Source organism: Dromaius novaehollandiae, chromosome 27 (assembly GCF_036370855.1).
Source record: "Dromaius novaehollandiae isolate bDroNov1 chromosome 27, bDroNov1.hap1, whole genome shotgun sequence".
Taxonomy (NCBI): Eukaryota; Metazoa; Chordata; class Aves; order Casuariiformes; family Dromaiidae; genus Dromaius; species Dromaius novaehollandiae.
Window position 1 is genome coordinate 2,660,181 of NC_088124.1, and position 11,959 is coordinate 2,672,139.

The following is an 11,959-nucleotide window of genomic DNA, read 5'->3' on the forward strand; positions in this document are numbered from 1 at the left end:
ACCTCGTGGGGGATGCAGGGACTCAGTCCGGCTGAGGCAGAAAGCTGCACCCAAAAGTGGGCGAGATGCGAGGGCAGCACCTAAAATCAGAGCAAGCCTCACACCTGGCCATGGGTTTTAACTTGCTCCATAGATTTTTGGACAAAGCCAAGAGGTTTCTTTACCTTCTCCATAAAATTTCCAGGGGCCATTCAGCCGTATGCCTGCTTGCTAGAGGACATGAGTGATCTGCTCGTTAAGGCTTGACTCAAGAACCATGCAGTTAAGAACAGCCTTTTATTGATTTCATTGAGCTTTGGGTCTATTTGGGGAGGATATAAAGCTGCTGATTGTGCCAGAAATGTGTTTTCTGGTAGGTTTTTATCAAGCACTACTTGAGAGTTGACGCTGGGGATTCATTCAGATTTCCTCCTGTTCACGTCAGGGTAAATCAGAAGTTCGCTATTGTGTTTGAGGAGGATTCATGCCTCTGGCCTCGTCGCCCGTAACAAAAATCAGGGCTACAGGGCCGCTGCCCTGGGGACAAGCTTTAGCCGCTTGATCTCATGCTACAGACAGCAGCAGGTCCTGCTTAAGGCTGAAACTGGAGCAACCACCGCATGGGTTTGCAGGTGGAAACCAGCCCCGACCACCAGCAAGGCCGCTCCAGATGTGCAGCCTGCGCCCCAGCTGTGCTGCAAATACGCTGGGTCCTATTACATGGCACAGCCCTGTTCTCAGCAAGGTTATGTGCCGAGGCCAGCACAATACTCTGGGGTGGCCGCACGCAGGGGTGCTCTGAGGCCAGACCCAGGCCCCAGAAGTCCCAGACCTTGCAGAGGTGACGCCAACAGACCTGGGTGGCAGCAGGGCTGCAGCCAGCGAGAGCCCTCGGCAGGCGGATCTGGAGCACGAAGCCTTATAGTTTCTCACATCACAACCCGCACGCACGATTGCTGCTCATGGACTCAGTCCTGCTGTGCATGGAGCTGCACAGCACCAAGAACAAAAAGCTGGACCTGAATAAACAGGCTTTTCTGCATGCCACACTTTGAAGCATCTATTCTTTTATTTGAGAATAAAGCTTACAAGTTAATAAGATTCAGGTTGTTCATCCTTCCTTCCATCCATCCATTCTTCCATCCATCCCTCCTTCCATCCATCCCTCCAGGTACCCCCTATCTCAGGCCCTGCTTTGCTACGGGAGCAGGAGCAGTGAAAATTTCAGAGAATTTCCATACCAAGCAGGCTGAATATTTTCCAACCCAAACCTATTTGCCAGGGTTTCTCATGACCAGTTCCCAAGGGATAAACACCAAAAGTGCTTCAGCTTTGATAGATGGGGAGTGAAGACTGGGGAGGGGAGTTCTAAAAAAAATAAAAGAATGTAAAAAGTTCAATAGTTTCTAGAGGGAGAGGTGGAAAAGGATAAAGAACCTGCTAGGAAAAAAAATAGCGGTGTGTAGGCATGCAGGAGTGTAATGAGGAGTGAGTGGCACAGAGCTGGGGGAGTCTCAGCCCCGCCGCTCTCCAGCTGTGCCCAGCTGTGCCTTCCACCTCCTCCAGCTGTCCCGCAGAGGGATGGGGATGCTGAGGCCTCTCCCATGCTGGAACAAGGTGGGAAGGAGGTTAAATAGCTCCCGCGGCTCCTCCTGTCCAGGATGACGGTTGCTGGGGATGGGGTGAGGAAGAGGACGGTGGTAGGGACTGGGAGAACCCGGAGGAAACCAGGCGACAGGGAGGATCGTCCCGGCGTCCAAACCTCTCCTGTGGGCACTGTGCTGATGTCCCCATCCATCTCCCCGGGGTGCAAAAGGCCTCGTCGCAGGGAGACCATCCACACAAAGAAAAACGCAAACCGAAAATCCTGCAGCAGAGCCGGCAGGAGCTTTGCAGCAGAACTGGCGGGAGCACAGGATTTCTGCTACAGGGAAAATCCCAGCATGCTCAAATTCACACTTTCCATCAGACCAGGAATTAAAAAAAAAAAAAAAAAAGCCATCTTTCACAGCTCCTTTCTGAATCAAATTGCAAACCATTGTGAACAAGACGTGCTGGCACATTGCGTAATGAAAATGTCAAACCTTTAGGAGATGAGACATCAAATGTAACAGATGTGGGATATAAAAGCGGATGTGTAGACACTGCATGAGAAACTGTGATTTTAATGTAAGCAGAAACATCAAAAAAGCCAACTGAAACAGTGAAGCTGGAACAAAATGTTTTTGTTGGAGGAAAAACCTGCTGGCATTGGAGGAAGAGAAAGAGAAGGGCAAGATGATCTGTTTCTGTTTTCTCCCATCAAAAACGTCCATGGGAATTTGCACGTTTCGGAGAAAACAGAAGAGCCTTTTGCAAGGGAGAGCTGAGCTGTCACGAAACGTCAGTGTACATTACTCTGCACCCCACTTGCAGGAACAGAAGTGGCAATAAAAGGCACAAGGTCACAGAGACTCGTCTCCAAGGGCTTTTGTACCCCTGAGTCAAACATCCATTTGTTTTAGGAAAAATTCACCTTCCCTCACTCAGAGCCCAGCTCTTCCATCAGAAACCCCGGTGGATATTGGGCCACGGTGCCCCGGACCCATCTTGGTGGCTGTACCATCCTGGCAGGTCTCCATCCCTCTCTTCCTGATCCCCCCAACCAGCAGCTCGGCCCCATCCGGCACTGCCCGCCCTGCTGTGCCGACCGGGAACTCATCCAGCTGCAAAAATAACTTTGGAATATTTTTTTGCCGGCTTATTTTTCAGCCAGATCAGTCCCAGATCTGGGAACTGCTCAGATCTCCAGATCCAGAGTGGCAGGTGGGGAGGAAATATTTGAGATGGATTAAGCAGATCTGCCAGCAAAATCATAACCAATGGTTTTCAAAAAGCAGGGAGCTGGGCTCATCTTCACCTCTAGACAGATGAGTGGCCCTGGGCAAATCATTTCATTTCTTTTTGGCTGTGTTTCCCCTGCTGTAACTGGGCGAAATCTCTATATATGCTCCAGTGGGGAATTTCGCTCTGATGCCATGACTAGAGAAGCTAAATGTCAAGCAGATGAGCATCAAATAATAAACAACAGACTGATGGGCAGGGAAGAGAGATAAGAAAGATGGTATTTATTTGAACAGCCACAGGAAATCAGAGATTGAAAAATGTCTACAAAAAAAAAAAAAAAAAAAAAAAAGCAGCAGCACATTTGGTTAAAAAAAATTACAGCGTGCAGATGTTTTATACCTCAGGTGGCAAATCCCATCCGATAGCGCCTAGTCCTGTCACAGCCACGACCATCATTTTTTGGCCTTGTCTCGAGGGTAAGCCCCGTTGGTTTTGTTCAGCGACTCCATGCTGCCGGCTCCCGTCACCACGCTCGTGAGTATTCGCTCCACCTCCCCGGGCAGAATTTGTTTCTCCTCGTTCTCTGTCTCCCTGTGGTAGAAATAGTTGAAGTTCGAGACGATGACGGGGACGGGAAGCGCAATGGTCAATACCCCTGCGATAGCGCATAGAGTGCCCACGATCTTCCCACCCAAGGTGGTCGGGCACATGTCTCCGTAGCCGACGGTCGTCATCGTGACCACGGCCCACCAGAACCCATCGGGGATGCTGGAGAAATGGGACTGCGGCTCATCCACTTCTGCAAAGTAGATGGCGCTGGAGAAGAGGATGACGCCGATGAAGAGGAAGAAGATGAGCAAGCCCAGCTCCCGCATGCTGGCCTTGAGGGTCTGCCCCAGGATCTGAAGCCCCTTGGAGTGCCGGGAGAGCTTGAAGATGCGGAAGACCCTGACCAGGCGGATGATCCGCAGGATGGCTAAGGACATATTCTGCTGCCCGTTGAGTTCACTCTGCTGGATCAGCTCGGTGGTGAGTGTCACAAAGTAGGGGATGATGGACACAATGTCAATGATGTTCATGATGTTCCTGAAGAACTCGGTCTTGCTGGGGCACACAATGAACCGGACGAAGAGCTCGAAGGAAAACCAGACAATGCAGGCAGTCTCTATGACGAAGAAAGGGTCTGTGAAGGTGCTGTGGGCTAGCAAGGCGTCCGTCGCATTCCTAGCGATCTCCTTAGGGGACCTAAACTCCCGTTCTTCCCTGAACTCCGGCAAGGTCTCCATGCAGAAGATGATGATGGAGATGACAATGACCAGGACAGAGACCAAAGCTACACCCCTGGCCGCACTGGAGCTTTCAGGGTACTCGAAGAGCAGCCAGAATTGCCTATGAAAGTCATTGGTTGGTAAGAGAGTCTCAGGGTCCTTGATGAACCCTTCATCCTCCCTGAACTGGTCCATGGCTTCATCACCCAGCTCGTAGAAGGTGATTTCATCAGCAAAGACATCGATGGGGACATTGGCTGGGCGCCGGATTTTCCCACCGGACTGGTAATAGTACAGGATCCCATCAAAACTGGGCCTGTTCCTATCGAAGAAATATTCATTCCTCATGGAGTCAAAGTAACGCATCCTCTTTTCTGGGTCCCCAAGTAAGGTCTCGGGAAACTGGTTGAGGGTCTTGAGCCGCGTCTCGAACCTCAGCCCAGCGATGTTGATGATGACGCGCTGATCCCCCTCATCCATGCCCACCCGCTCCCCCACCAGGTGCTCGCTGAACTCGGTGGAGAACCTGGAGAAGATGGTCTCATTGTTGGCGTTCTCGCTGTTGATGAGGATTCTCCAGTTGGAGAGGAGGTTGGCGCAGCTGGGATGGCCTTTCCGTGACTGGCCAGCGGGGCTGAGGTCGTTTGAATAACAGGGATCCTCCACGATCTGATCAGCATTGTCAAAACTGACTAGTGCCACCTCCATCTCCTTCCAACTGGACACGTCCATCATACACTAATCAGATTAGCGGCATAAATCCCCGGGTTGGATACCAGCGGCTTGCGTCTTTCCCACGCTATGAGGATCTGCAAGCAAACAGACAAGGAGACAGAGATGAACCGTGCATGTGGCTCGTTTTTCCTCAATTAAAAAGAATAAAATGGATCTCAGGTCAGAAAAACCTGTACTTTTAACGAAAAAGCTAATTTCATTGACTGGCAAAAGCAGCAGACTTCCAGCCTGCCTTTCAGCTCAGGATCCTGCAGGCCCTTTATATGGCATCATTATTACCGGTAAACTTCTCAATACTGTCTACAGCAACCAAGGATAAAAGGGTAGGTAGGTGGTAGCAACGGTGGGGACGAATGCAGATGTCCCACCTGGCCTGTCCCCAGCCCTGCAATACCAGGGGCCATTTTCAGAGACTCCCAGGATCATACACTAAATCACAGGCTGCGAGGTCCAGCATTTGGAGCGGAATTCAGAGGTATTGAACATCCTCCAGAGCTCTCCTAGGACTCCTTCACAGTAGATCTGATGGTCTCAGGTCACTCCAAGAGCCTGGAAAGAATCTCACGGATGGTGACGTGAATCCCTCTGGTGTCATCACCACTGCAAAAGGTGCCGAGCACCCAAAATACCCCGGGTGCTCATCACCCTAACACACTGCTGCCATCTTACTCAACCTGACAGCAAAGTCGGAGCAGAGCCCAGGGCCCAGGCCAAGTTACAGAGCTGGGAAATTACCTGTCATGCTTTGGGAGAAGTGCCAAGAGAAATTAGAGGTTAACGGGGAATGGTTCTGGGGTGATTTGCCCAGCAAAATGCACCTTTCCGGCGAACTCAGACTCCTGATCTATTGCGAGGTCTCCAACACCTCTGCCCTGCCACACTTTCCCCTGAAAATATATTTTCTGGATAGGAAAAAATGCAGAAGGACACGCAGAAGTGCTCGTTCCTACACGTGAACGCTAATCACCAAGGGCAAGCTGGCGTTCTTAGCCGGCAAAGTTCAGAAAGAGGGACTGAAAAACACAAATGCCCTGAATTGCCGAGAATAGCAATGCAATTTAGGCCACGTCTGTGTGGAAAAGCAGGGGCTGCTCTCCACGGTGGCCTTAACCACTTCGCAGCACCACCAGACCACGGAGGGGATGGGGCTGGCCCCGATGTGGGGACGCAGCTCAGGCCAAAGAGACATCAGGTCATCATCTGCCCCTTTCCCAATGTGGGGAGCGCACGGCCCTGGAGAAGACCTGGTGAGGCACCACGGAAGCCATGCCCACTGCCAGAGGCTCTTGAAATCGCTGCCAACCTCCCAAATCTCCATATTTAACCAAAGTTGGAGCTCTGAAATTTTTCTTCTCTGTTTCCCCACCCATGCCAACAAACTGCTGTCAAAGTTGGATAGGGCCAAGCTAGAAACAGCACTTTGCCCAAATCTGTTGCAAAAGTAGATGTTAATATCCTGGCTTGAAGGTGAATCCTTCTTCTGATACCATTACAACCTAAGAAAGCAAATTGTCCTAGAGGTGCCCACACCCAGGTGAGAGCTCAACCTTTCTCTTTACTCAGCAAAATCATGAGATGCTGGATTTGGGGACATGAGCCAAAGCAACCTCCCTTAAAGCTCATGTTTCCTTTGCTTTGGTATCCTTATGACTCCATCTCCTTGGAGTTGCTTCTGGCTCTGTTTTTGTGCCAGTTTGTCCATGGAGATGACCATTTTGGAAGCAGAGAAGTGAGCTGGGAGGGAAGTTTGGGGCAACACAGCAGAAATCACGCCTGGAGAAAGCAACAGCGGGGTTTTGCCCCCCAAGGAGCCTGCTGCGATGATGAGCCCCGTGTCCCCTGAGCCGACCTTCTCCATCCCCAGCCCCTGCTCGGCAAAGCAAGGCCAGAAGGGCTGGGGTGAAAGCACACATGTCCCCTTGCAGTATCAGAAACCGGGTAGAGGGGGAAGAGGTGCTGCTATCAGCCAGGTCCAAACAAAGCTCTTCTGATCTTTCTAGGGAAAAACAGGTGTTAAAGAAGAAAGAAAGAAGAAAAAGCGTATATTCATTTCATGCTGCGGCCTGAGACTGGCTTAAGCAGCCTGTGAAATCGCCTCCTTGATCAGCACCACGAGATGATCTTGGTATTTTAAGCATTAAGTGTGCTTTGCTCTTAATGCTGCTCGCTGGCACCGCGTGCGAGAAGATTCGCGAGCGCTGATTAAAACAGGCTGGCGGCAGCGTGGGCAAGCTCGAGAGCTTGGCTTTGGTCTGGAGCCGCTGGAAATGACCACGTTTCCCCTAAAATATGTTTCTGCACCCTTCCCCATGCGGGGCTGGGTCTTTCTTTTGGGATCGCCCAGGTATCCAAACCTCGCAGACCGCCCCGTCTGCCTCGTTTTACATGTAGCCTAAAACGAAGGGAGCTTCCCAAAGCCGCAACGCGATCTCCCGAAGCCAAACGGAGCCGCCGCACCGCCTGCTCCGGGCTTGGAGGTCTGAACTAGAAAGTCGGCTCGGTATTTTTTCCTCCTAAATCACCTAACATCTGCTTCGCAGAATCTGATTAACTAATACCCTTTATCTGAAATCCCTGGCTGCGGAGAGGGGGGAAAAAAGCGAGGGAAAGGGAAGGCGAAAGAGAGGAAGGTCATTTTGAGAAACATTTGGGTTTTTCCTAGCTCGTTACGCTGCAAATTAGTAAATCAGTGCCACCTTCATCCCGGTCCCAGCGCGGCAGCGGGAACTCGCAGCCCGGATGCTCCTGCCTCCCGCCGGGGCTAACCCCGGCGATGCCTAGCGGTGTTGAGGGCCGAGAGCTCTCGCCCAGGTCTCCCTGGAAAACCGGAGGAGCCGAGCCGCTTCCCCGCCACGGCGAGACCTCGGGTGACCTCTCCCATCGCCCACGTCCCGCGTCCCGCCAGGTCACCTACGGGACTTACCCGCACGGGGCGAGGAGGTGCCGGCGCGCTCTGCATCTGGGGAGAGAATTATTAAATACACATAGGGGTGGGGGGGGAGTCCAGCTGTACCCTTGGAAGTCCCCTGGGATAAAGCAGCCAAAGTCATTTAAAAGCCTCGCCGCTATTTGGTTCACGGTATAACCCGCAGCCCGGCGAGCGGGCGGTTTTGGCAGCACCCGGCAAGGTTCAGAGCCTCGGCCCCTCCATCGCCCTGGGGAAAAGCACCCGGCCAGCCCTAAAAGATTTGCATCATAAGGCTTTTATTTATTTATTTTATTGATAACCGTGCTAACGGGGTGGAAAAGAGGAGGGGGGACCCCGAGGGCCGGGCTGGAGCATCCCCATCAGCCCGCTGCCCACCTACCTCTCGCCCGCGGCCGCGGGAACGGCGGGCTCCTTCCCGGGCGGCCCGTCCGCACCGGCGGCGAGGTGGCCACGGCGGCTCGGCCACGCCGGACATCTTAGTCCCCTCGCCGGGCCGCGGAGGCCGGGATGACGCCCGACGAGCGGCAACGCGCTCCCGCCCGGCGCCTGGCTGCCCGCCGGCCTTTGGCTCGTGCCCCAGCGCCGCAGGGCTTATATCTGACGTTAATAAATAAATAAACCCTGAGCCGCCCCGCCGAGTGGGACCGGGCGGCTTCGCATCAGTTGCTGAAATGGCTGGACTTCTGCTTGCTTGCTTTTTTTTTTTTTGGATTTTTTCCTCCCCTCCATTTATTTTTTGCTTTCTTTGCTTTTAGGAGCCGGGCAGGTGGCCAGGGCTCGATGCATGGGGTGGGAAGCAGGGGGGTCCTGCAGCAGCCTTCGCCCAGGCACCCCCCATCCTCCTCCTCCTCCTCCCTGCTTTGGGAAAGCGGAGGCAGCGCCGGCACATTTCTGCCCGGGCACCGCAGCCTGGATTCCTCCACGCTGACGCTCCTTTGCTCCTGAGGGATCCGTCACCTAAATTCCCCCCTGCTCCAGCTTCCTTTTCTGTCCTCGGAGCCATTTCGTCCCCTCCACATCGTTAATGAGAGCATTAAGCCACCCCGTCCCGGAGGAGCCCCAGGGCCGGGCGCGAGATCTCACGCTTGGCTCCCGGCACCTGCGGCCATGGCCGGTGATGGAAGCGGCATACGGGGTTAACGGATGCTCCCAGGACCTAAATCCCTTTTGGCCGCCTTCAAACCCATCCCGTCCTGCAGGGAAATGGTGCTTTGGGGTGAGCACTGCCCTTCTTTGGGTTTATTTTTTCTGCCTTTGGTTAAACCTTGCGGGCGTCCTGCACCCACGCTCACCTCTAAGTGAGGACATGGGACCGCTGCCCGGTTGCTCCGCACGCACAGCTCTGGCATTGAGCGGAAGGAAAAAAATAAAACAAATCCCGTAGCCTGCCTGCGCCGGCTGCAAAGAGCTACCGGGAAGCACAGGAACATGCGCCTCGTCCAGCCGCCCGGTGCTCGGGGACGTTTTGCAGCAGGTCCCCGTCTACTCTAGGGCAGGTCCCGTGTCACCGCATCTCCACCAAGCTGAGTCCTGCACGGACAGTGCAGAGCACTGACCAGCTCGTTGCACCGACTGCCCCTGCGCGCTGACCGGGGGCAAATTGCAAGGGGGAGGCATCGTGCAGACCTCATTCTCCAGCAAGGGTGCCTTAGGGGACTTCTTTCCCCAATTCTTGGGCAGACACGAGCCTCGGCCCACAGGCCAATCCCCTGCAGCGACGAGCCCCTGCTAAGTCCCCTCTTTCTTAGCAAAACTAATTAACTCAGGCTCAGCGACACTGCAGCCACCCGGCTCCTGGATCGCGGCCAGTTTGGGTCCAGACCGGCCCCGGGCCGGTGCCCCCGGGCAGCAGCGTCGCTCCAGGCTCCGGCTGCTGAAGATATCGGGGTGAATCTGCCTCATTTCACAGCTCTGCAAGAAGCTGCCCCAGCTGAGCACCGTGCCCAGCACATGCCGTATCGGCTAGATTTGCTGTTTTGGCTTTTAAACCTTGGCAGAGATTTGCAGCGGTGAGCACAGCCCAAACTTTTCAACCCCCTGGGCCGATCGCTCAGGAGCCCGGCCGGCTGCTCCGAGAGGGCGCCAGGACCCAGCGCTGCGGGAAGCCCGGGGTCGGGCAGCCCCCACACGAAGCCCTGGGGCTTGATCCGAGGAAAGACCCAGAGAAAGCTGGCAAATGCCACTCCTAAGCTCAAGACTTCAGCAAATTCAAGCTTAAAGCAAAGGTTTGCAGGCGCAAACTCACTCAATCGCACGTCCAGCCCGGATGCGGCGAGGACGAGGTGCAAAGAGACCCTCCGGCTCCCCGGGGAGGCTCAGGGAAGTGGCAGGAGAAGGGTCCCCGGCCGGGTGCACCAGCCCCCTTTAATCCCTCTCAGCTTGCATCCTTTATTCTGATTTTTTCCCCCATATTTTCATATATATATAAAAAAATCAGATTAACGGCGAGCCCGGTACATACAGTACACGCCGCGAGACGGATGAAACCTGCCTGAGACCCAGACACAGAGCCCAAATTAATCATCTCTGGATTAACCAGGTCAGGCTGTAATTTAATAAAGAGGAGAGCGCTCGGCGCGCGCGGGGACGAGGGAGCTGCAGGGCACCCGGCGCGGGCGGCTGCTGCAGGAGGGCGCGAGGCAGCGCGAGGAGCAGCCACGGCCAGACGGTGCCAAACGAGCTCATCGGAGAAGCAAAGGCAGCGCCGAAAGTGAGACCTTGGTACCTTCCCCGCGCTCGGAGCCGACTGGGGAAAGGATTTAAGCATGTGTTTAAGCTCGAAGCGTGCTGCAGGCGTGCTTTCCCAAACGGGGCTTTTAAAGCCGCCGTGGTTTGCTCTCCTCCGGGATTAATGAAGGGGAAAGCGTGAGCCCGACCAGCGTTGCAAAGGGTCGACACGCTTTAGCAAGCGGCTGGCGGACGGCAGCGCTGCCGCTTTGCAAATGCTTTGATTAGCTGGCGCGAAAGATGTAGCAACGCAAGACTGTGCGTGTGCAGCTGCACCGAGCCGGGACGAAGCCCCTGGCCAGGGCGAAGCCCCTCGCCGGGCGTCCCGGGAAAAGCGGCAGGTCGGCTGCGCCGCGCTCCTTCCCCCTCTTCCACCCTCCCTGCTCGCAGAGGATGCAATGAAGATGCAATTTGAGCCTGAATCAATAGGCAACTTTCCTGATCTTCTCAAAAGTGCTTTGATATCAGGCACAAACAGGCAGAGCCCCCGCTTAGAGCTAGGTCGGCGTCCAGCCGTACGGAGGAGCAGGGCTTACGCCAGCTCTATAACCTCAGCCTGCTCCTAACGCCAGCGAACGACCTTGTCCATCTCCAGAACTGGCGGCTTCTGCGCTGGCACCTATTCAACAGCAAAAGCCTCCCAGGAGATTGCGGCTGGAGCCAAAAGCGGTGCAAGCGGCAAGCGATAGGTCACCGATTTGCAGAAAGCAGAAGTCAGTAATTAGGCCACGCTGATATTCGCATTGACCCCCATTTTTGCAACAGCAGCAGCACAAAGCGACAAAGTTTGGGGTCCGGGCATCACGCCCCCGACTCGCAGCGGCACAGCACCGAGTGCTGAGCCACCGTCTGCCCTAAATACAGTGGCACGGCTCTTTAGCGGGTTTTAACGGCTGCCTGTCCAGCCCTCGACCCTGCCGTCCTGCCCGAGCTCATGAGTTATAGCTGGGGCACGACGCTGCCGGGACCCTCTGCCGCTGGGGTTACTTGCGGCACGGGCCCCCTCCGAGCCGTCCCGCTTGCATCCCCCTCTTTTCCCAAGGACAAACTGAACTTATCCCCTGCATCATCATCATCATCCCCCCAAAAATGATGTGGGGGAGAACCGGGACCCCGCAGCCCCCCTCCGCTCCCGCCTTCGCCCCACCGCTGAAGGCACTGCAAGGAAGGAGCAACAAACCCGGCCGGCGCATGGTCCTCATCCCCCTCCGGCGAGCGGGGAGTCCCGTCCCGCTGCCTCCATCCTCCCGGCGCCGAGGGCGATGCAGCGGTACCCGAGCGCCCGTCAGCTCCGCTCGCCGGCGGCCGCCCGCCGCTCCGGCCCCCTCGGCTCGTCCCGGCGCATGGCCGTGCCGGAGCCGGCGCGGGGAGGACGGCGGCTCTCCCCCGCTCGGCGGAAAGGCGATGCCGGTACCCACGTGAGCCCAGTGGGACTCCTTGCCCTCATTCTCCTCCTCGCGCCTGAGAACGGGCTTCGGCGATCCGAGTGCCCCCT

The 11,959-nt window shown here is 55.2% G+C and overlaps 1 protein-coding gene across 1 annotated transcript; it reads right to left on the bottom strand.

The window, feature by feature from the left end:
- Nucleotides 1-3,065: 3,065 nt before the first annotated feature.
- KCNA10 (potassium voltage-gated channel subfamily A member 10) lies at nucleotides 3,066-11,710 on the bottom strand. The gene is made up of 2 exons (XM_026111675.2): nucleotides 11,645-11,710; nucleotides 3,066-4,882 (listed from the first exon to the last, which is right to left on the bottom strand). Exon 2 carries the CDS (start codon nucleotides 4,806-4,808, stop codon nucleotides 3,258-3,260), a length of 1,551 nt encoding a protein of 516 aa, XP_025967460.2. The 5' UTR covers nucleotides 4,809-4,882; nucleotides 11,645-11,710; the 3' UTR covers nucleotides 3,066-3,257.
- Nucleotides 11,711-11,959: the final 249 nt, after the last annotated feature.